A 26,156-nucleotide genomic window follows, 5' to 3' on the forward strand; every position below is an offset into this window, starting at 1 on the left:
CAGGTAAAATTTCTATTTTTAGGTAAAAATTTTGGGACATGGTTCAGAACCACTTGGACGCCCCATTAATGATTAATTAGACACTTTGAACTATATAATCAGTTTTAATTAGCCAAGAATGAGATGTCCATTTTTTGGGGGAAAAAGTGAAAATATAGGAAATAGAGGTACAAGGTATAGGACAGTTATATTGAGGTGCTTCATGAGTGGAATAAGTGTTTTTAGGCTTGGTAATTTTTGCAAGGTTTTTAAAAATGCCTAATTTATCAAACTATATACATACACATTTTCATGTACCCCAAATATTATGAGAGCATTTATTTTACACAAAAATGCCCTCTGAAATACTTGAATACTGTTGTTATATTATTATTATTATTATTATTATTATTATCGTTTATATATATGGCGCCACAAGGGTTCCGCAGTGCCTAACAATACATAAATGAGCAAATAAGGAATTACAGTACAAGACAATTTAGGACAAGTACATGGTAAATAAGGATAGTTGCATCAGGAGACAGGACACTGAAGCAATTATCAGGGTGGCAGAGATATATATATTCTAAGAAAAGTACATGAGGAGAGAGGGCCCTGCTCGTGAGAGCTTACATTTTAAAGAGGAGGGTAAGATGGACAGGGGTGACACAGAAGGGGTAGTAGTGTGCATATATAGAAGGTTAGGAGGATTGATGGTTGGGTTCTATGCAGGAGGGTACGAAGATGATCAGTTCAGTCTTAGACATTTTAAGTCTAAGAAAGCGCTGGATCATCCAAGAATAGATAGCAGAGAGACAGTTGGAAATATTAATGAGGATAGAGGGAGAGAGATCAGGAAAGGAGTGGTAGAGTTGAGTATTATCAGCAGAGAGGACGTATAGAGAGAGAGAGAAGAAGAGGACCAAGAACAGAACCTTGGGAGACACCTATTGACAGTGGAAGTACAAGAGAGGTGGAGTCATTAGAGGTATAGCTGGTCATTTTCAAAACTGACAGTGCAAATACAAGCATTAACGGTGATAGCGAATGTTCTTGCTGATGTCAAAAGGTGATTTTATTACAGAAGAATATCCAGATTATGCAGGCAGGAGTAGTATGTTGTGAGGATAAAGTGAACTCACTCAAAGGTTTTCAGAGTTGTGGTTGTTATTTTTCCTTATGTTTCACTTTGGTAGAATGCCGGTATAACGCTGCAGTTATGTTTAAATGAAGCCACCCTTTAAAATGATGCCCTTAATATTGTGCCCACAGCTGTACCGGCCACAGCCTATGTAATGATCCTTAAATGCCGCTTTGCCATTTTTGGGGGTACAGGCTGATTTCCCCAATGTCTCCGGCATGGGTTACCTGCTGATTAACACATTGCAGCTCACCCGTTTCCGTGATTTTCAAATACGATAAGTTGAAAAATAAGAGTGCACTTATCCATGATACAGTATGTGCTCTTTTCGGTTGATACTGTAGGTGTGATAACTTTACCCTACGATCGCAGATCGCATTATAACAGCTACTAGTCTACGTTCCATAGAGGAGTAGCCTATTAGCTGTGGTAATTGGGTGCATGATAAAAATATATTTTATCGTAATTTTTTTCCGAAGGTGATAATTGGGCTATTCAATTATAGCCTGTTCTTTTCAATTACCCATTTTCGCACAAAAACACAAGTTCTGCAAAAAGCCACGGACCTATGTGTTTTGACAGCTTTGATCACATAAAATATGCTTACTTAAATTCATTGGCTTAATCTGAGCAGTACCTGCAATGCATGCACATGTGTGTACACATCACAGGTATGCTGACCCCAGCTTCCATTGTACACATTTCAGTTCCATCACAGCTTTGAGAGGGCTATTATTATTATTATTATCACAATTTACAAGTGGTTCACAGCGCAGTACTAAAGCCGTACTAAATTACTAAGTACTGTAAACATTAGTATGATAGTAACAGTATGTCCATCACTCATAAGATCAGTATTTGTAGAATTATTTAGGTCTATATTGTACTGTATGCTGAACTAGGTGGAAGACACATTCCAGTGTACAGTATATGAAATGTATTCTTTATCATGCTTGAGCAAATCTTACTCATTAATGTCTATTTATTCTTCTCCACAGTGTATAGTGTGGGACTGGGACTCAAATGGAAAACATGACTTCATTGGAGAGTTCAGTTCAACATTCAAAGAAATGAGAGGAGCAATGGAGGGACGACAGGTATGACAAATATGTGATAAATATACAGGAATTATTAGAGATACTAGGATGGGAGTTCTATTGAAGATGGGATGTTGCCCATAGCAACCAATCATATTCTGTCTTTTATCTTCTAGAAGGTTCTAAAATAAATAAGAAGTATAATTGGATTGGTTGCTGCGGGCACAATCCTATCTTCAATTAAACTCCCATCCTAGAAAATTTACCTCCTAGCGTCTATAAGCACTGACATTACTTACCCCTAAGTTACCCAACGCGGCTCTTGCTGATCTGTATGTAAGCCAACCCCCGTTTCTACAACATCATGGATGCCTTCTGCCTGCTGTGGCTGCAGTGATGCCAGTAATGTTATAGTTTAATGTCACAGTGCAGCAACTGGCTCTTGTCATTGAGCAGAAGCAGGCATTTGGTGTTCCCCCTTGGAGGGTAACACCAGGGTGCATCCCGCACTACCCGCACCCTCAGGAGATGCCAGTGTCTATAATCTATACTCCACAAAACAGCCAGCCAGGCAAGAGGAGTAGGGAATCATTTTGGGCAAAAAAAGGTGGCCGGGTCAAATGGGACCTGATGCACCAAGAGGGGCTGTTTGGCTCTACTAAAGCCACAGTGTATGAGGACACATCTGTATTTTCTGTAATATTTTATGTGCAAATGATGGAAGGTAGTTAGACTATTTGTAGGGCCTTTTTAATGTTTAATGTATAAGTAGTGAAACTTTGATTCATAAGGAATGCCCCAAAAACATAAAGTACATAAAGTTGCTGCTGGGAATAAATGATAACATTAACATAACAAGTGTTTAGCAGTCTTTATGATATAACTTGTAGAAAAAAAGGGAGGAGAACCACAGGCACAGCCAAAGCTGCTGTACAGGGAGTGTGTAATTCTCCCAATTATATAGAGAGCAAGAGAATGGGTGGGTGTACAGCGCTAGGTTTATCTGAAGAAAGTAAACACTACCACATGTAAATATAAATATAACATTTATTATTACAAAATAATTATAATTAATTGAATGAGAGCTCTCATAAAAACATATACAATAAAATGATATATAAAAACCAATTGGACAGAGGCTCTCTGATGAGAAAAGGCTCCACAATATATGCACCAGCACGTTATATTTACCAGGGGGAGACAGGGAGATAGGGATGGTCTCCTTGATGGTATAACTGCATGAAATGTGTCCTGATCCGGATAAAATGCCCAGTGACTCCAGGTGTCAAGATAAGTATGTCGTAGGCAGTCCTTATGGTATGTATATACCCGGCATGGTATTGCTGATGGCTGCTGGAAGATGGAGACAAAAGTAAACTGGTCCGGAAATAAAGTGCAGGATTTGGTGCAGTCCTGCTATGGTGCAAACAGAGCAATAAAGTGCAGTGGAGAGATGCTGGAAGCTGCTCAACGCGTTTCGACGCTAACTCGCGTCTTCATCAGGAGCTTGGGTATGGGGTCTTGTCCAAGGACCCTGTATTTATACCCTGAGTTAATTGTTCCCATGATTGCAGGTGTGGGAACTTCAATGATCATCATGTTAAATACTATTAAAAACATGCATCAAATACATTTAAAACAGACATGTGGTAGGTATGCACAGGAGGAAATGTGCAGAAATCTAATACTATACACAATAAGAGCAAAAAACTGGTTTTAAAAAAACAATATAGTAGTCATGTGATCATGTCACATGATCGGGGCCGATCACATGATCCCAAAGGTGACGTTTATAGTCTGTCTCAAATGAGATCAATAATATGGGGCAGATAGCATTATAAACAAAGATGTAGCCAGCGTTCATGAGACAATTTGTCTCTGAAAGATACTGTAGTTATCAGCGGATGTGTTAATCTAACCTCTGTGGTTAGTGGAGGTGTCCGGCTGTCATACTTCCGGCTGGCGGAAGTACGCATGGTTGGCGGAAGTAACCGCTCGGTTGTCTCTAGTTAGAGCTCGAGACATCCTGGATATGCTGCGCGGTGATAGGTGTTTCCACACCGCTTGTTGATTTGATCAATCTTGCCGGAAATGACAACTTTGGATGGCGGAAGTTTAATCCCGTTATGTGCATTGGTTGGCATTAACATTCAGCTTCAATATATTAGAAAAATAACATGAACAAAGAAATATCTCTAAAAGGCATATAATAAAGATAAACAAGGCATAAATGTAAATATATATTGTGGAGCCTTTTTTCATCAGAGAGCCTCTGTCCAATTGGTTTTTATATATAATTTTATTGTATATGTTTTTATGAGAGCTCTTATTCAATTAATTATAATTCTTTTGTAATAATAAATGTTATATTTATATTTACATGTTGTAGTGTATACTTTCTTCAGATAAACCTAGCGCTGTACACCCACCCATTCTCTTTATGATATAACTTGCCACAATGATTTATGTTAAAATAAACCATTAATTAAATATTCAGCCTGCCCAATGACTGAGAACCCCCTTCTACAGAACATGTTAGGGTAAATTTACTAAAGTGTGAGTTTTTTGAAGGGAGAGATGTGTCCCTTATCAGCCAATCAGATTCTACTTATCATTTATACCCCTTTCAGACAGAAAAGTCTGAAAATCCTGGTCAATTCCAGGGTTGGAGAAAGGGGATTTATGACTCAGGTGTGCCCTTTCACACAGAAAATGGACCCGTGTTATTCACGAAATTACCGGGTAGAACTGCTTCACTGGGTAATTTCCTCTTTTTTCTGAAAGGGGTATTATCTAGCACCTTCTAAAGCAGGAGGAGTCTAACATAACAAACAATATAACAGATTTCTCAAACACCTTGAATTACTGACAGATTAGAGAAGTCTAGGTGAAAAAAAGGGGGCAGAAGACCCGCACTATATGTTTTATAGAAATAAATTGGTTGTGGATGGGAAAATAACAGCCAGAGGGGAATATTATATATACTTGCCCCCACTGACTTAGGGTGCTCTCTACTGATTTAGAATATACGATACAACAGGCAAAGGAAAGAAAATCAGTTGTACTAGGATACACTCTCCATCCACACAGTCTCATGGGACTAAAATCACAATGTGTAATATCTTTATTGGATTTCAGGGTGGTTGGTTTGTCGCACAAGAGCAATAAATCATACATTTTTTACAGTTATGTAAGGACTCCCTATTTGTTTCTATTGCAGATTTTTATTTCATATATTGAAAATTGTAGGTGTGTGTGCTACTACTGGACAAAAAATGTGGACACAATCATCAAAGAGAAGCAAAGTTTGTCACTTTATAGTGCACCATAAGGAATTATATCAATCCTAAAATATAACCTTTATTGGAAATAAAAATAAAATGCGGAGAAAAAAAACACACATACATACATATAAGTGGGACGAGACACCATTAATTGTTAAAAAGGCTGTGTGTGTGTGTACCAGTGTTCCCTCTAAGCTGTGCGCACGTGCGCGCGCACACAACTCGACGAGCGTGCGCACAGACATTACAACAGAGCGCACAAAGCAGCAATGGTCCCTTTTTGCAGTTGTGGACTCAATTAATGTGTGTTTCACCCATTAACTACATTGTTTGCTGTGTTTTCAATGTTTAATATCATTTTGAAGTAAAGTTAACACAAATGCTGAATGTCATTTTCCAGTTATCTAGAAGTGACGCACAAAAATTTAAATTTCCTTCCAAAGTTGCACAGCCAACATCTTTTGCCGCACACAGCCTTCGTAAAATTAGAGGGAACATTGGTGTGTACGCTTCTGTGCACTAAATCTCTCAATCTGGGTTTCTGAGTTGTCAGCGTCTTATTGCTACTATCCAATTTTCATTCATATTTTCATGCTTCTCAGCTAGTTATTGGATATATGTAAGGAGTTATTCTCTGCTCATGTATCTCTTATAGTCAGTGTTTCATTTGTAATCTTTCTCTACTCTCAATTTTATTGTTGGCAACATTTGTTGCACTTGTGTAGAAAGAGAGACCTTGTATACTTACAAGCAATAAATAAGTCAGTCTTCTATGTGTGTCGTTCTTAGAGAAGTAGAGACACAATACATTTATTACCTTGCTGATATTGTCCTATTGATATTAGACAGAGGGTATAAATCAAGTCAGTGCGTTTTATGCATTCATATCACAGTTTCCTGGCAACCATGTGCCTACAATGGATTGACAATGCACGTAAAAACTGGCCAATATCTTATACCACAGGGTATCTTATATAATGCTAAGTCCACTGATAAATATTCAGGCCCAAACATTAATGTTTATAGGTCATACAGTCTGTGCGCTGACATTCGTTCTGTTATCGCTTCATCAGAGCAAAATGTCTGGGCGCCCATGGTATGGATAAATACTGGTTCATTTGTGATCCCTCCAATCCGCATTCATTGCTAAGTATCACCGCCCCCTTCTCTTCTCCGATGAAGTGGAGATGGGCATCAACATCCCACCCCCTTTCCCCTTCTGGTATGTATGTAGTGGGTTGTGACCTCCTTTCAGGGTCACCGCCCCCTCTTTTCTTATGCATGGACAGTAGATCCCATTGTTCATATATGGCACATATGGATTCCATCATTCACTATATTGGGATACTTGATATTGCCTCTCTGTTTTAAAACTATGGGGGAATTTACTAAGAATACGAATACAAAAAATAGTATTCATATTCTTAATACGAATGAATACAAATAAATATGACTGGTGTAGTGGTATTTTCATTCGTATTCCGATTCCGGAGGATAATCTACTAATCAGTCGTTTTTGACTGATTCGTATTATCCGATGGCGTATTCATTCGTATTTTTTCCGATACGAATTCGTATTTTTTCCGATACGAATTCGTATTTTTTCCGATACGAATTCGTATTTTAAATACAAATTCATATATTTAAATACAAATTTGTATTTTAAAATACAAATTTGTGTTTTAAAATACAAATTCGTATTCGTTTTAGCCTGCATGGATCAGTCAGATCCGTGCAGACTGCAGTGTAAAAAATTTAAAAAAAATAAATAAATCATTTTTAAAAACTGCTTGAGGTCCCCCTTCACGGGTATAACCAGCCCCAGGCTCAAAGAGCCAGGACTGGTTTTTAAAAATCAGAAAACCATTTAAATAGGGCTCCGCTGATTTTTTTAAACCAGCCCCAGGGCTGGGCATGGTTCCCAAAATACAGGGGTCCCCTACACTTTTTGTCCCCCGTATTTTTGGAACCAGGTCTCGCTCAATGAGCCCGGGGCTGGTTATGCTCAGCAGGGGGGGACCCCACGCCATTTTCTTTATAACTTTTGTTTACACAAAATCCCACATGTCCTCAAATTTGCACATTTTCAGGACTTAAAATCGCACAATTTCATGACTAAAAACGCACCATATCGCACTCTTTTGCCCCAAATTTACATCTCATTAAATATGCAAATGAGAGGGGAAAAATGCAATTTAAAAAAAGTGCGATGTGGTGCGATTTTGGAAAATGATATTTTTTTTCACATTCCATTAAATCTCAGCCCAGGTATCTCATAGCCCACACTGCAATGGTCTGTGAATGCAAACCTTGTTGTGCCATGTTTGAAGCTGAGAAGTGTGTATGTGTGCTTAGTGGCCTTTTCAGTGTACTTCTCCTTTTCCTCGCAAAACACCACTTCCCTCTCCCACCACCCCAGGTACAAGTTGGCATACGTCGGGGCACACGTACTGCCCATAGCTGTCCCCTGTACCTGGAGGTAGAAGTGTTCATTGCAGACGAAGATGTTTTTGGTGAGAACAAAATGTAGAAGTCTTACCAGAAAATCTTGAAATGTGTCCCTTCGTTCCATACTTAAGAAGCATCTTGTTGTCCTGATACCATACTCATGGAGGATGCTTGTATTCAAGCTCTCTACATCACAGGTTATTAACCATGTCTCATCATTCAATACAATGTCTTGGATCTTCAGAACATCCATGTAAGACGGAAGTGATGTTACATATTTTCTTAAGTGATGGTCGAAAAATCGACTAGCATTTTCTGTCAAGCTCCCTATGCCCGAGAGAGTTGGTCGACCCAGGGGAGGGGGTTTCATCTTTATGTATCTTAGGTAAGAGGTGCAGGGTTGCAATCTTGGATTCATCCACTTTTAAAAAATCTAATTGCGTTTTTGTGATGATTCCATCATTTGCGGCTTCTTGTCGTAGATCTTCATGAAATCATTCAGTGGGTTGAATGTAAGTCTCCTGTAGCATGAGTGGTCACTTAATTGTCGCATACATGTATAAGTATGCTATATATATATATATATATATATATATATATATATATATATATATTATACACGATTATTTGCAACAATAACCCTATTGATGCTTCCCTGTATGAAAACACTTCCTCTATCTTTATATTGATACAGTGATAAAGGCAACCTCACCCTATGACTGACTCATGAACACACACGATAAAGAGAAACACATACATGCATATATACTGTATACAACCTACGTATAAATAAAAGTACCCAATCCCTTCTTCACCATTATTTTTACACCATGATCACATATCTATCATGTTTTTTACTTTATATGTATTTTTCACATGATTAATACATGGTTCATCACATGCACTTTCCTAAATGTGATCGCCTCCCTTTCTTTCACAAGGAATTAATTCACAACAACTGCACACACAACGAAAAAATATATATACATTTTTACAATTCACACTAACCACCCATAGACATCATATTTCCACATATCCCACCTAAATCTCTAAATTACCCACACAATATGTATAATAAGAAAATAATAACATCACTTGTTCTTTTCCGCTCTTTAAACCAGATAGGTAATTTATTGTCATAGATGACAGGTAAATTATTGTCATAAACCCACAAAAAACAATACAGATAATGAACATGAGTTTAGCCCGACCACTGGTTACACAAGTCTCCAACGATATTGAATATAGGAGATCATTCAACACAGATCACCGCTAAACAAAATATTTATAGAATATAAACAACAGAAAATAAATTATGAGGAATTCCATTACCATATAATATGTTAAACGTACCCCCATTGTTAACGCCACCCCCACTATCAACGGCAACCTGAAGCGTGGCGAGTGCAGCGAGCCCGAGAAGGGCGGCAGTACGCGTCCTCCGACCTTTTCATACCCCCACTATCCACGTCGGTGTGGAGTTGATTCTAGATAGTGTGGCGAGCGCAGCGAGCCACCGAGCCCGTAGCGTGGCAAGTGCAGCGAGCCACCGAGCCCGAAGCGTGGCGAGCGGACACGAATTACTTCACATGTATTCCGCGCAGAGGAATACATGTATGAGGAAACATCTGTATCCAAGCAGAGGCAGAGGTCATAGTGTGAGTGCTGTCTGCGGGTGGGTTGGTTGTGCAATAGTGTTCGGCATATGTGTAAGGGGCATTATGTGTGCCATGTATAAATGCATTAATAATGTGTGACATATGTGTAACAGGCATTATGTGTGTCATGTGTATAAGGGCATTAATAATGTGCAACATATGTGTAAGGGGCATTATGTGTGTCATTATGTGTATGAAGGGCATTAATAAAGGTTGGCATAATGTGTAAGGGGCATTATGTTTATAAGGACTTTAATAATGTGTGTCATGTGTAAGGGGCAGTACTGTGTGGTATTATCAGGGGTGCCGAGAGAAAGGGGTAGGGGGTACAAACTACCCAGGCCAAAGTCTGATGAAAGGGCCCAGTGGGGACCCCGGGACCCCTCCCCTTAAGTGACAGCAGCAGCTGCAGCTCTTCTCCTCTGCCCATCACACACTGCTTTGTGCTGGGTTGCAGTGTGGCCATAAAGGTGCTTAAAATACAATATTTTCTCAGGATTTTTTTCTAAGGGTATAATGTGAATAATGTGAGGAGTAATGTATATAAGGTAAAGTGGTACTTTGTGGCATAATTTGAATTGGGGGTACTATTGTGTGGCCATGCCCCTTCCCAGCAAGAACACACCCCTGTTTGGGCTGCGCACCAAATGTGTGCACTGTTTCTAATTAAAATATTGCGGGTAGGAGCACTAAAATGATGACTGCTATGATAGTTGATGGGGCTGGGAAAGGGGAGCGGGTAAGAAGCGGAACTAGTGGTGGTGCTAAGGGGCACCAGACAAAATCTTGCCTAGGGTGTCATTTAGGCTAGGGCCGGCTCTGTCCTTACATATATCCAATAACTAGCTGAGAAGCATGAAAATATGAATGAAAATTGGATAGTAGCAATAAGACGCTGACAACTCAGAAACCCAGATTGAGAGATTTAGTGCACAGAAGCACACACACAAAGCATTTTTAACAATTAATGGTGTCTTGTCCCACTTATATGTATGTATGTGTGTTTTTATACTCCGCATTTTATTTTCATTTCTAATAAAGGTTATATTTTAGGATTGATATAATTCCTTATGGTGCACTACAAAGTGACAAGCTTTTCTTCTCTTTGATGATAATGGGGGAAATTTACTAAGAATACGAATACAAAAAATCGTATTCGTATTCTTAATATGAATGAATACAAATGAATACGACTGGTGTAGTCGTATTTTCATTCGTATTCTCGAGGATAATTTACTAATCAGTCGTATTTCAGTCGTATAGGCTTTTTCAAGGCTAGACCTAGATTTAGCCTTGAAAAAGCCTGCAGAGCGAAATGCGCATCGGCACTTCATCTCTGTAACCGTTGTTTGTTAGCCAAATGTGTGTAATATATTAATATGTGTCATTGCTCCTAATCCAGCAAGGGTGTCAGGGTACCTTAAGAGAAGCGCGTTTACACGCACCAGCACACGCTGCTACAGAGGAAACAGATCCCTGGCGGCGTGTGTGACAGGGTCCGGAGAGCACACAGCATTGCCCCGGCTTTAACCTGTTAAACAACCCAGCAGTCTGCTCTTATCACCTAAGTTTTCATTTAATGTATGTCACTTGATCTAACACCAGAGACCACAAGTGGAGGAGAGTCTGTCAGGCTTTGCGGCAGACAGCACTGTCCTTCCGTGTTAGATCCAATATGGATAAACATAGCACATTACTTTTAATTACTGATGGATGGGAGTCTGTTTAGACTCTGTGGCAAATAATAACCTCTGTGTGTCAGATAAGACTATATACACACCAGGGGAGATTGATATAAGCAATCTCATGAGTGTAAACACTTTTTTCTTTGCCACACGCAACATACTATAATATCCTGCAACTAAGGGAGATCAATACACATTCATTCCTTGAGTATAAACATTGTTTTCCTTGCCACACGCAATACATTGAAATATGCTCTAATAAGGAGGTTTATTAGCTCCTCACTAAAACGTAATACTACCATAAGAACACCAGAATTAAACGTTATATGTATATGGTCTATAATCTAATCCACCTACTTGAAGCAGGACACTGTGATAGCTAGGAGTGATCACAGGGTGGACCAGCAGAGTAACAGGAGATATATAAAGTAACCACTATATAATACGTTCTAGAGTGTTGATATGCATCTAAATAATGCAACATAATTATAACACTGAATGTGAGACACCCTCTGGAAAATAGGAGACTGTATTACAGGCACAGACAGCACTTGTACCACGGATTTAATAAAATAACACACGACACTAACTGGTACAAGAACCATTTATTGAAACCTGTACACATTTGGCACAGCATCATATGTATCTATCATAAAGATTTAAAAAGAAGCTTCATATAACAACGGTTAACAGAGACTAATTTTAATCTTTATATTTTCTTTTCTTCTGTATCTATTACTTTGTTTTTAAATATTTCGCTACTCAAATCCCTGGCACAGGGAAATTGATTATAAGGTCACGCATAATTAATACAGTTATAAACTATAAATATTGAATGATGGCCTCCTAGTCATTTATTTTAACCAAAACCAATAAAGATATTACACATTGTGATTTTAGTCCCATGAGACTGTGTGTATGAGGAGTGCATCCTAGTAAAAGTGATTTTCTTTCCTTTGCCCTGATTTTCTTTCCTTTGCCTGTTGTATAGATTAGAGAAGTCATCAGCCTGATGGTCAGCAACATGGAGTCGTGACCCCATGCTGAGATGGTCGGGACCCACTTTGGGATAAGGACCCACATTTTGCAAACCACTGTTCTAGAGGATAAAAGCTAAAAACTAATTGGTTGCTCCTTTATATCTACAAGCATCATTTTATAGGTCATGTTTTCCATGTATTAGCTAATAAATGATGACCTCAGTCAGATCTACTTGAGCAAAGTGCAACTATGTTTATTTTAGTTGTTTATCATTTACATTCTACTATATATATATTGCTGAATGTGAATCTATACCTGTTGCCTATATCCTGTCATGGTTGTGACGTCGCTATTTTTTAAATAAACTGTAGACAAGGCATGTCCAAACTATGGACCTCCAGCTGTTGTGAAACTACAAGTCCCATCATGCCTTACCACAGTTTTCCTATTAGGTAATGCTAAAACTATGACAAGGCATGCTGGGATATGTAGTCTCACAACAGCTGGAGGGCCACCTATTTTGGCGCTGGGTCTATTTAACCCCATGTTAGCAGCATATGATGCAATATAAAAGCGTTAAAGAAGCCAAGACAGCCTTATGATAACTTCACACCCTTAGATCATGGCATATAACGTCACAGATATAGCATAGACAATATTATCTTCCGATTATTCACAATACTGTCTCTATAAGCACATGACATTTAAAGGTAGATGGATCTACTCTAGGGGTTGGAGGAACAGCTGCTAGTGAATTTCCCAGATAGATGTTTGCTGTGTCTGTCTGCTACCTCAGTCAGAAAATCCATTACACAAGACCGATAATTGAGCTTTGGGGCAAAGAGTAGAAATCGGCAGCTGCGGTTAGTGAAGAAGTAATGTAGGACAAAATGTCCTTTATCCGAACCAATTGACTTTCAAAATCCCAGGTGTAACAGGGGAATCCCAGAAAGTGTAGCACATGTCAAATCAGTATTATGAGTCATAGAATTCTCAAAAATTTTAACTATTTAGTGGAAGCAGATGTTAAACATTTATATAACCCACTGAGAAGGCAATTTTTATCATATCATTTATCTCATCTGTTTCATTAGTCATTACCATTCAACAGCTCTTTTTGACAAAATATGTGCGTTATGGACTGCACAAAGGTCTTTTTTATACAGTATTGTCGTGCAATTACATACCTCCCAACATGACCCATTCCAGGGGACTTCCCTCTTAGGGGACGATTCTGTTCCACTCACAGTGAACCAAAATTGGCACCTGCCCCGATGGTTGGGGTATGCGCATTTTGCGCATCTGCAAACCCTCGACTGCGAACAGCCTCGGCGATTTACACTGTCGCCGGGCCGTTTGCAGTGGGGAGGGAGGGGGCAAGGTGGTGGCAGTGCTGGGACATGGTAGTGCCCAGCATTTCATAGGTAACATTAAATAACACTAAAGAACATAAAAATCTTTTAGAGGGTGCTTAAGTGTGCCGAATCCCCATCCAATTGGACCTTTGGTCTGGTTTAACATTACCAGATATTTCCATATAGGGATCAATAGGTCAACCAGTGCATGGTTTAGAAGTAATATCTCTTTATAGAAATATATTCATACAATTTTTTTCATTTAGACCTCTTGGTGATACAGTGTCCAAATGGTGTATCCAAAAGGCTTCTTTTTAAGTAGAGCAAGTGCTGTAAATATACAGTACACACACACATATATATATATATATATATATATATATATATATATATATATATATATATACACAGGAGAATTTAAAGCATTAGAATGATAATGTTAATCAGTGATAGTAAGGGCTGTAATGCTAATTATATTAAATATATGTTTACATTATTAAATGAAAACAATAGCTAAGTAAAAAATCTGTATTCTCCAATGGCAACAAACCGCACCATGAGATAGTGTCATCTTGCCAATATAATATGGGAAATGTTAACTTATACAGGTTAGGTTGAGAGATTGTCAGGTTTTATGCAGGAGGGTGGGAAGAGGCCAGCTTAGTCTTTAATATTAAGTCTAATAAAGCGCTGGGCCATCCAGGAGTAGACAGCAGAGAGACAGTTGGAGATATGAGTGAGGATAGAGGGAAAGAGATCAGGAAAGGATCTGTAGATTTTAGTATTATCAGCATAGAGGTGATAGGGGAAGTTAAGTGAGCAAATTACATATCATGTCCTCAGTAGTGTTGTTACAGATGTCCCCAGTAAGTTTTTAGCAACAAAAAAAAAAAAATCACTTTCTGGAATGTATGGTTTTCGGAATAATTTGGATAATGGATAATTGGATAAGGGATACTCGGGTGTGGTATGGGAATCCGGCAGTCGGGATCCCGACAGTCATTATCCCGAAGTTGTGATCCCGACTGCCCGGAGTCAGACAGCATGGCCAGTGCAAAAAAGCCCCTTGCGGGCACGATTGCTCGCTACGTGAGCCACCTATTCTATTCTCCCTCTATGGGGGTCGTGGACCCCCACGAGGGAAAATAGCGGGTGGCCGTCGGTCACCCGGCTGCCGGCATTTTGACAGTCGGGATGCCGACGTCGGGTAAATGACTGTCGGGATCCCGACTGTCGGGAACCCATCCGGCACCCGGAATACTCAACCTAACCTGTACATTGTTTAAATTTTTATTGAATCTAATGTAAAGTAATTAAGGACTGGTCATATTAGGGTGGCTTTTGCAGATTTCTGCTTATTCTTTGTTGCTGTCTGTGCTTATTTTAGGTACAATGGGAATGCATAAATCAAAAGTACAAAATGAAAAAGAAAAACTACAAAAATTCAGGCATTGTAATTCTCAACTTGTGTAAGGTAAGGCGTCTGCTTTCCTGAAGACATCAGTGATGCTACTCCTGCGGATAACAGTGCTAGCTCTGTATTGTATCACTGAAAGAGACGTTAGGACCTTTTCTGTATCACTATGATAAGACAGGTATCACAGATCACTTCTGGAGAGGTCTGGAGGTCTGCATGGAATCTTATTTCTCTATAACCTGTCTAACTAAATGATATGTCAGTAGTTGATTTATAGGTCACAATTATACTTTCATTAATCTTTCACACGGTCTATAAATAAATATGTAACCCGTTTTTGACCTGACCTAGAAAACATTTACTTGAATTCCCAGCTTGCCTGTGATGTAATAGGATTTCCAGGGCAGTTATCCAGAGCATGTATGATACACAGTTCACTGCAGTCATGACTTCAATGTGTACTTAACAAAGCTATAGTTGTGTGCACCACTTATCACTCCTTAAGGCAAGTTATTGGGATTGTAGCTATAACTAAGCCAAACTGTGATTCTTACTTACATTTATGCACAAGTGCAAGCCCCAACAGCGAACAGCTGTGGCGAGTTACACACTTGCCGGGCCATTCACAGCGGGGAGAGAGGGCCGAGAGCGGACGGGGGCGGTGATGGCACTGGACCATGGGAACACCCAGCATTTTATGGGAATCCCCATGAAAACACTGGGCATTACCATGGGTATGCGGGCGGGCCAATGCCGGCCGGGGGCCAGCGGCTAGTGTCACATGACGTCAGCAGCCCACCCTGTCTTCATCCCAGAGCTCGCAAATAAAAGTCAGTTGAGACTGAGGGGTAGATTTATTATATGGCGATCAGGGGAATCTGCGCTATCCCCGTGCGTTATAGCAGGGGATAGCGCTTCCCCTGATCTATCACACCCGCCGAGCGTTTACTCTAACGCCGGCGGTGTGGGGCAGGAGGCATAGCGCAGGGGCAATATTTTGCACTGCGCCCCTGCCTCCTGCCAGATTTATGAACGGTCAGCATCGCTTACCGTTCCGCCGCCTGCAGGGGGAAAGGAGACGGCGCATCAGTATTAACTGATGCTCTGTCTCCAGGAGGGACATCGCCGGAGGGGGGAGTTAGCGCTCCCCCACTCCGGCGGCAAGATCTTAATAGATCTTGTCGGTGTCCCCTCCTGCTTCGCCTCGCTAATGAGGCGAAGCAGGAACTGTTATAGCGGTGCGATAGGCGCCGCTATAATAAATCTACCCCAGACTTTTATTTGTGAAGGGAGAACAAATCATTTGATGGTCGGTGACCATCAAATGATTTCTCCTGCTTAGCAGCTCTGTTACACATCCCCAGCTCTCCTACACATCCCCTGGCATGTTTCTATAGAGATTCGGTGGCAGGGTGGGAAGCGCGTGTTTCGCCGGGTGGTGTCCCAGGGGTCAGTTGTGAAGTTCATAGCTTACCGACTAAACCTGAAGGAGGGCCATCATTATAATAGGTGATAATTACTGTACAGTATTTGTAAAGTGGAGAAATAGGTGGAGGAGGTACTACAATATACAGTATATAAAACAGGATAGCGGACTGAGCGCTGCTTCAGTCACATTCAATATGCAGCTGCCCCTATATCAAAGAGGCAACAAAATAAAAACAAAAACAGATAAAGCAGCGCTTTTGAAAGTGACTCATTAATTAACAATAATATACTGTATATATCAAAGATTATTATTTGTACCAAATGAATTATAACACATTAAAACAATATATCCATATATAGCGGCCGGTCTTATAGGAAACAATTAAATGAATTTTAGAACACAACGATTCTTTTCCAGCTCTCTCACAGCTGTGAATACGTAGATATTAATAGCACAGCTTGCTTAGAGATCTTGAATTTACTAGAGTGGGGGGTGTTTGTGTGAGATAGAGTGAACCTAAAAGAGGCACCTATATACACACTTCCTGGCGCTCGGCAATTGCAGTTATTTTTAATTTAAATATGTCAAAAAAATAGTATATAGGAAAATCCTACAGCTGCAGCATACACTCCTGTGAGCCCGTCTAGGCGCACAGAAAGAAAGAAATGGATGGGGGGGAGTAGGAGTGAATTGCGCTGCTGATTATAAATATTAACACACTAAATGGCTGTGTAGAGAAGAATGCAGGACACACTGTAGCCTTTTTTGTATAAATTTGTATCTAGAAAAACACATAAGATTACAATAAACATATACAGTAATGAATAAAAATATATAATATAATATGAGTTGGGATTGGTGGGAGTGAGCCGCACTTCAGCTGAAGATGAATGGATGCACAGTCGGCGGTAAGCCCAGGGGAGGATGGAGCAGGGGGAATGCACACTTCAAATGAAGCCGGAGATGAGGGGTTTGTAGAAGCTTGAAGCGGCTAAGTGCCGGTGGTGTTATACACAGGCTTTCGTGCTGCTGGCTTAATACACGTGAGGCGGCTAGTTGCCGGTGATGTTATGCGGCTAGCGCTGCCTCCGTGAAACTTGGCTGAGATGTAGCTGGCTGGATCACCTTCTCAGGTAGGTAAGTAGTAACGTGTCAACGCGTTTCGTCCCCTGTTGTATGCAACATACAACATACTTCAGCTGAAGTGCGGCTCACTCCCACTCTGAGCTGCCGGCCATCAGCTGCGCACAGCCCAACTACGTGAGACAGAGGAGTTCGGGGACCACTGCAGGACGGCACCTTACCAACCAGCTTACTCCTTACCACCGCAGATTGAACGGTGATTTCACCCCACACTGCGGTGAGAATCTGCCGGCGTTCCGCCGAGAGGAGTCTCTAGTCCATCTGAGGGGCTCCCTAGCTCTACAAATTGGAACCGCCTGCATAATACACCTACTAACCACCCCGAACGGACTCCATTATCTTGGTGAGCATATATTAATGTGACTGTATTACACCATATATTTGACTGACCAGTCTTATACAAGCCCGGATCTATTTATCTGCTATAATCTCTACCTGCAGAATAACGTTATCTTCAGGCTCTACTTTATCATCATAATCCAACTTTGCTGAGCTTAAAAATACATCTACTGTGTTGATATTCAAGCTAAATTAGCTGTTTAATTGGGATCCCAACTCATATTATATTATATATTTTTATTCATTACTGTATATGTTTATTGTAATCTTATGTGTTTTTCTAGATAAAAATTTATACAAAAAAGGCTACAGTGTGTCCTGCATTCTTCTCTACACAGCCATTTAGTGTGTTAATATTTATAATCAGCAGCGCAATTCACTCCTACTCCCCCCCATCCATATCTTGAATTTACTGGTGGCTTATTAATCAGGCAATATGTAAAGTGTCAATTGATTGAACTCTCTCACAGTTCAGGTATCAAGATTTGTTTTTCCACAGTTGTTAGATGATTATTAAAGCATACAGTACAGTATGTCCTTTGTGGATATTAGTGTAGCCTGATAGTTGCCAGACTTAAAGAGTAAGTATTTAGTAAATGAAGCATGGATGCACAAAAAAACGGAGTGTTCAACTGCTGAACAGCCAGTGTCCTGGCTGAATACTTAAAATGTATCATGCAGCATATAAAAAATAATAAAAAGTATATTATACTTATTTGGTGGAGCTCCACACTTTGAAAGAGGCTTCTTGCCCTGTAGTAAGCGTCCTCAGGTGAGCTTCGGGCCACTGGTGCTTCCAGTTGTGCCGCCTTGTTTGGAGTGCATAAACCCGGGGAGCAGTATATACTTTATTTACAGTATTATTTAAATCCTTCTTAACCACTTCTTAAATAATGTTGCACAGTTTTCAACACAATGAGGGGCAGATTTATTAAGCCTAGGGAAGTGATAAAGTGGCCAGGGATAATGAAAAATGAAAGTAAGAAGCTGATTGGCTGCTGAATTATCACCTTTCACTTTATCACTTCTCTAGGCTTAATGCATCTGACCCAGAGGGTTTCAAGTATTTTATATATGAAAGTGATATACATCACTTCTATTTTCTACAGCAAAATAGTCTACAATTTACTATCTGAATTCTGCTGTACAGTATCTACATAGAAAGTACGAGTAACACTAGATAATATCAGTATTGTGTCTTCTCTTTTTATGCCAATCCTTTTGTTCTATATTCAGTTTCTCCATATTGTATGTTATGTTCTCATAGCATTCATTGTGTAAAATATAACCAGATATTATGATTTCTACTTCCAGATCCACAAAATGCACTCATTCTTAGACTACATCATGGGTGGATGTCAAATACAGTTTACAGTAAGTACATTTTTATGCAGACTTTATATTCATATTTTTTATAGTGGTGGCTGGTTATAAAACAACTTATGAAAAAAAAATAAAAAAAAAATTTAGCGATGGAATATAAGTAGACCATACCTCCCAACTGTTCCGCTTTTTCGCGGGACAGTCCCGTGTTCCGACCGGGGCCGGCAGTGTTCCGTGATGGGGGCAGTTGGGAGTACCCCCTGCCCAGTACTGCAGAATAAGTAATAGATGCTGTGCGCATACATGGGGCTTTAATATCCAGCCAGCGCACTGTGACCCTCTATAAATAATACATGTGCATTGCGCACTTTAGTGTCTAGGTCTACGTGAGCTCTTAATGGTATTTCTTTACCCATATGCTCACAAAACAAAGCATTGCCACTCATTGTGGTGTGCGTTACTGTTAGATTTTTTTTAAAGGATATTACAATTTGTATTGTGACCGGAGAAGAAGCAGCTGTGAAGAATAGGGCGTTTGATGAGAAAAATAAATGGGGTCATAAGCAAAGGTTTGAGAAGAGGCTGCGAGGACATTCCTGCTAAATTATAGTGCTAATGAGAACTTCCCCACTGTGATGCTGCATTCTTTACTTACTCTATTGTACTTATACAGTTGGTAGCAACAATGACTACTGCACACACCAGTAATGTGCCTGTTTTGTTTCTATAGTCTTCCAAAAGCTTTTATGTTGAAAGAATATGATCAATATGAGTGATTCCATCAGCTTCCCAGACCTTAGCCTTTAATGGCTGTTTTCATCAAAGTGCAGGATATCAAGCTGTGTATAGGGTTTTTTAATGGAGTAGAGAACACGTTCCTTGTGCTTGCTAAAATAAGAACTTCCTTGGGTTTGAAAAGGTGTGATTTGTATTTCCACAACACATACCAAAACTTGAAAAAAAAAATATTGTGTTGTGTCTGTAACGACATTGGGCCTTATACAGAGATGTACACAAGCACAGTGGCCTTCTTGTACTTGTACATCTCCAATGGTTACTAATCTGCGCACAGGTCAGTGCATGATGGCTGTTCCATTGCTCCCCAAAGCCGTTACACACTTGACATACTACGGCTGTTTGGGGGTCGCGTGACAACGGTGTGTGTTTTACAAAATAGGGTGTATTGAACAATTTCCGATGCAGATTCCAAGGCCTCTGCTGTGTGATTACATAGGCCATGAACAATGCTTTTGCAGATTATTCGATGCTGCGTCCTCGGATGCAGAAGCTGATCACAGAAACTGTCAGGAGCCATTTTTTTTATGAGATGTCTCCTGCGGCATTAGCATATTTTCATACAGCAGCAGTGTCCAAAGACACTGTATGAATTACATCTATGTCAGTGCACTTACTAACCACAGTGCTTGATAACCAGAACAACAAACGGAATAACTGAAAATAAACTTTATAATTTAACAAGAAAGGATTTCTGTATTTATACAAAAGCCAGTTAGATAACACATAGGGGGTGAGATGTACTAAGCTTGAAAAGTGATAAAATGGACAGTGATAAACAACCAGTTAATCAGATTCTACCTGACATTTTTCAAACACAGCCACAAACATTTTGGCAGGGGGGAGCAAAATGTATAGTTACGCCACTGCTTGGGGCAGATGTATTAAGCCTGGCGAAGAGATAAACTGGAGATAAACTTGAGATAAAGTGAAAGGATATAATGCACCAGCCAATCAATTCCCAACTGTCATATTTCAAACATGGCTGATTGGTTGGAGTGTTATCTCCTTCAACTTTATCTCAACTTTTTCTCCAGTTTATCTCTTCGCCAAGCTTAATACATCTACCCCAATATACTGTAACATTAAATGGCTATTTATTACCCCATGCTGTGGGCAATCTGTTATATCTGTTATTTGTGTACTCTACCAAAACCACTTGTCAGGACATTTGTTCAGGTAAGAGCCCATCCAGTGGCGTAACTACCTTATTGTCGCCCCCTCGCCGCATATTTTTCGGCGCCCCCCTCCCCTAGGCCCCCTCCCTCCCCTTGACGTACCTGCCCGGCCGCATCTGCCTGTCACGGTCCCGTCTCTCCCGGCGCCGGCTCCTGCTGCTATAATGAAAACGGACTCTTAGAAAATGGCTGCCCCCATACTGCAGACAGAATTCTGTCTGCAGTATGGGGCCAGCCATTTTCTAAGAGTCCATTTTCATTATAGCAGCAGGAGCCGGCGCCGGGAGATACGGGACCGTGACAGGCAGATGCGGGCGAACAGCAGCGGGTAAGTGGTAGCTATAGCCCCGCAGACCCCCGGCGCCCACATGTTCTCTGCGCCTCCCCGCCATCGCGGGGGCTGCGGAGCTATAGCTACGCCACTGAGCCCATCACCGGGAAGAGTGATTACAAAAGTGATTGCTTTCACAAGGACTTTAATGTAGGGTTAGACGTGGCTGAATTATGTATGCATGTATGGCCAGGGGCCTGCACAATATAGGCAAATACAATTTATGTAGTTGCACTATAGCAAAAGTGTAACCTATTGCCGAACAGGGGTCAGCTTTCGGACCAAACAACAAATTATGTCCCACACAAGCCCCTTGCACCAAATTATGCCCCATACAGTAATGTCCCCTTGCATCATATGTTGACCTATACATCAGTGCAACATACAACCTCTTACCATTGTCACTACCTGCTCATTGTCTGGAGTTGTTTTGGCGTGCCACTTCTCCTGTCTGCTGCAGTCCCGACACCACTGTCCGCTCCTGCCACAGTCTGCTTCCATCTTTCAGCTCCATGTACTGTAGTAAATGGTCATCCCCAAAAAGGCTAGCGCCTTATCTAGCAAGTGTCTCTTCTGAGGCAGCAACTATTTGGGTGGGACATATTCAGCAGACATTTTTTTACAGCATGAAATACTGTCTGAACAAGACAGTGGCGGTGGCCATTGAACCCCATCCAAGTTTTTGGAACTTTTGGTAAATTGCAATACAGGTCTATTGCATTGTGTACATAATGCTAGAAATATTTGTGATATAGCCTGCATTATAGATCTAAAAGTAAAAGGTTAATTGTATATTGGTAGACAGTGGTGTACCAAGCAATCGCTGAGCCTAACATTTAGTAACATTTGGGTGGATTTCTATTTGCACTGTACTTACTTTTATATATTAAATGAGACATTAGGGATGATTTTCTACCTGTATATAATTAAGGAGACACGAGCCGAGTGTACGGGATGCACACACCTACACAGCACTGGCCACAGCCACACAGTGCTGGTCATAGCTCCTCCTCATCTTACAATGAGTGTGGCCCTTATTCCTGCCCTGTTATTTGCAGACACTACAGAAATGTGAAAATTGGACCTTCTTGTTTGAGTTGAGACTGTGAGTTAATGAGACTGGATTGAGTTTAACTTTAAAATTACACCAAATCATTTGATTGGCAGTCACCTGGTTCTCCATGGAGTAACTGTAATGTAACATGACTTATTTCATTCTAGGTAGCAATCGATTTCACAGCATCAAACGGTGACCCACGGAACAGCTGCTCACTGCACTATATCCATCCTTACCAGCCCAATGAGTATCTGAAAGCACTGGTGGCTGTAGGAGAGATTTGCCAAGATTATGACAGGTAACAGTTTGTTGCATCCCTTTTCTCTACTGTACCTGTCTACAATGAAATAGCTTTGTCATTATTATCAAGAATGTTGATGAGAAAGGTTTAACCATATATGTACCCATACAGATAGTCCCTCTTTAAATAAGCTGCCCCTTATATTAGGTAAAAATGTGCTTACACAGAAGGACTGAGGCTGAGATGCAACCTTGGGTCTAATTCAAATCTGTTTGCTAGGCTGCATATACTGGCAGCCTAGCGAACAGGACAGCGCCGCTCTGCTGCCCCGCCGAATGGGATGCCCATAAAACGCTGGGCTTTCCCCTGATATTGCCGCCTGCTCGTGTGAACGCCTTGGCGAGTCTGATACTCAAGGCATTCACTCAGGGATTCTGCACATGCACAGCCAACCCCTACCCCCACCATCAATAACAGGCCCGAATCGACCCTTTAACCCCTTCAGTGGTGTTTTATTATTATATTTTTTTAGGGAGCGCTCCCTAAAAAAAACACCACTGCAACCCCGGGAAAGGGCACTGAACAGTCTATCAGCCACTGCCCCGGCCCTGCACATGGCAACCCAGCTGTATGTGGCATGACATTACAAGGTCCCGCCACACTCAGCCAGGGAAGGAGGAAAAGCGGGCAGCCGCTGAAGCTGAGCATGGCACTGATCTCAGCAGTCAGCGGCGCTGCCCGGTGGGAGGGAGCGCAGGCAGTGGCACTCCCAAGAATTTTCCGGGTTTTCCCATCTGCGCACTGGAGCATAACCCGGAAAATACTCGGGAGTACCAGTGAAGGGGTTAATGTGTAATTTAAATTTGGCAAATTCCAACTGTGCATGCCGTCAATTAAAATGCTTTTATATGTGCCAATGCAGAATTGTATGTGTTACAACTCACATCGCCAAACACTGGGGCAGATGTATTAAGCTTGGAGAAGAGATAAAGAGGAGATAAACCACAAGCCAAGCAGCTCCCAACTGTCATTTTCAAACACAGTTCATTGGCTGGTGCTTTAGCTCCTTTCCCTTTATATTTCTATTACCAGTTTCTTATATAGCGCATTCATATTCCCTATCGCTTTACAGAGTATAGTTAAACATTCACATCAGCCCCTGCCCCAGTGGAGCTTACAATCTATATTCCCTGCCACATCTAAACGCACACACAGACATTCTAGGGTTATTTTGTTGGGAGACAATTAACCTACCAGTATATTTTTGGATTATGGGAGGAAACCAGAGTACCCAAAGGAAACCCAGTTTATCTCTTCAGGCATAATACATCTGCCCCAATGAGAAACAGAGAGTTGTGTCAAAAACCAAAATGGTGTCTGGCACTTCAAGAAGCGCAGTCCTGCTCAGTAAATTAAATGTCCATACATAGTATATTCCAAGGAAATTTCATTTATTAAAATAACACACAGAAAAGGAAAAATGTTTTCCATACAATATATAACAATTGTGCACAATAAATCAGACAGACAAGACATACAACATATAACACATACAATAAAAGCTAATAATAGCTAGGATTGCCGTTTTGTGAATCAATCAGGTAAACACATATGAGGCTGTATATTTATCAAAAGAGTTCTGTTAGAGGCAATGGTTTTGATAGATTTGTATCATAGTTACCAGTCCTGCATAGAACTTGAATCATGTGATTACTGCGCTTTTAGTGTGACATATATTGAGGTCAGTCTCTCCAAGCTTGTTACCAGAATTGCACTCCGGAAATGTGAGAAGTTGGGAGAACTTGTTCTGCTGGGACCAACCAGCTGGACGATTTGTAATCCAAAGTAAGCACTAACAGGGTAGTAGCTGCAGGACCAGCGCATATGGGGGCTCAAAAACGTGTTTCTCCACCTTTAACTGTGCTCGGCGGCTTCCTCAGTCTTCCCCAATGAGAGAAGCAGAGTGGGGAAAAGAAAAGGGTGCACAAACGCAGGCTGAGACCAGTATTTATACCTCTTAATACCAGAGTAAATACAGTATATGCTTCTGTTTCTGATAATTAGCATAAACCAGGCGCCTATGCTGGGGATGCAGAGGCAGACACATTTCCAAATGTGTTCAGGGACAAACGCAGGATTTTCATGGGGGTTTTCCATTACACACACACATATACACACATTCTTCTGTACATACACACACATATAGCATGCATACACACTGCAGACACTAACACACATAGCATACATTCACACACATAGGGCGGGATGTACTAATGGGAAAATGCGGTAAAACCCCCGTTTTACCGCATTTTCCTATGTACTATTACCCGGCCGCCACGTCACCACAGTGTAGGGTATCGCCACCTTTGGGTGGCGATACCCTATAGAAGCATATGGGCTTCTTTTCGCCGCCCGACGCCTCCGCCGAAAAATCCGCCGACCCCCCTCTCCCCCTCCTTCTCTTACCTGGTCTAGGTCCTCCTGGACCCGGAAGGTAACACCTTCCTCCCCCTAGTGAGGCAGCTGGACGTCCTTACGGCTGCAGGGGGGAGGAGGAGGCGCCGGGGACAGCTTGCTTAGCTGTCCCCGGCGTGAGAGATGCAGGAGGGGGCAGGGAGGTGACAGAGACCCCCCGCACATCACATTCCAGGTATCGCGGGGGGGCCTCCGTCACCGCATCGCGATGCCAGCCGCATATGTTAGTACATATGCGTCGGCATCGCGGCGGGGGGGCCGCGGAGGGCGGCGATGTATTTTAATACATCCTGCCCATAGCCTACACACAGCATGTACCCACAGATACACATAGCATACAGAAACACAGACACACATACAGTAGCATACATACACACAAGTACACAGACACACACAGTACATAGCATACTGTACATACACACAGCATGCACACACACACAGAATACATACACACATACACCATATCCACAAAAACATAGAACCCCCCCTCCACCCCCCCCCCCCCCCCACTCACTCCCTCAAACATCAGAGGAGTGCACCTGTTTAGCTGCTGGGGACAAATCCCTGCCTCCCCGCAGCCAGGTCTCACCCAGCCACACGGAGCATTGACTGACTGGGAGGAGCTGCGCGCTGCCACTGCAGCTAGCTCCCCCTGCTGTCAGCCCAGCTTCAGCCTGCCCTGTCTCCAGGTGAGACCGCTACCATAGGCTGTGTTAAAAATAGTACAGCTCGGCGAGCAGGGGGGTTTCTGGGTACTCAGAAACTCCAGCTGCGTGCGCGCCTGAGGTTGTCATTTCTGTGTACAAGGTAGCTCAAGAAATATGCTATGTTTGGCAGTGCTATTTTTGAACAATCATTTA

At 41.3% G+C, this 26,156-nt stretch overlaps 1 protein-coding gene across 1 annotated transcript in view; it reads left to right on the top strand.

Annotated features, from left to right (window-relative positions):
- CPNE4 (copine 4) overlaps nt 1–26,156 on the top strand; it is a 368,148-nt gene that overhangs the window by 309,220 nt on the left and 32,772 nt on the right. The window contains exons 8-11 of the mRNA XM_083188599.1: nt 2,119–2,217; nt 14,956–15,042; nt 19,211–19,270; nt 22,745–22,878. Of these exons, the coding sequence (XP_083044725.1) occupies nt 2,119–2,217; nt 14,956–15,042; nt 19,211–19,270; nt 22,745–22,878 (380 nt within the window). The remainder of the gene's footprint in view (nt 1–2,118; nt 2,218–14,955; nt 15,043–19,210; nt 19,271–22,744; nt 22,879–26,156) is intronic.

The sequence above is a fragment of the Crinia signifera genome, chromosome 5 (assembly GCF_055691185.1).
Source record: "Crinia signifera chromosome 5, ASM5569118v1, whole genome shotgun sequence".
Taxonomy (NCBI): domain Eukaryota; kingdom Metazoa; phylum Chordata; class Amphibia; order Anura; family Myobatrachidae; genus Crinia; species Crinia signifera.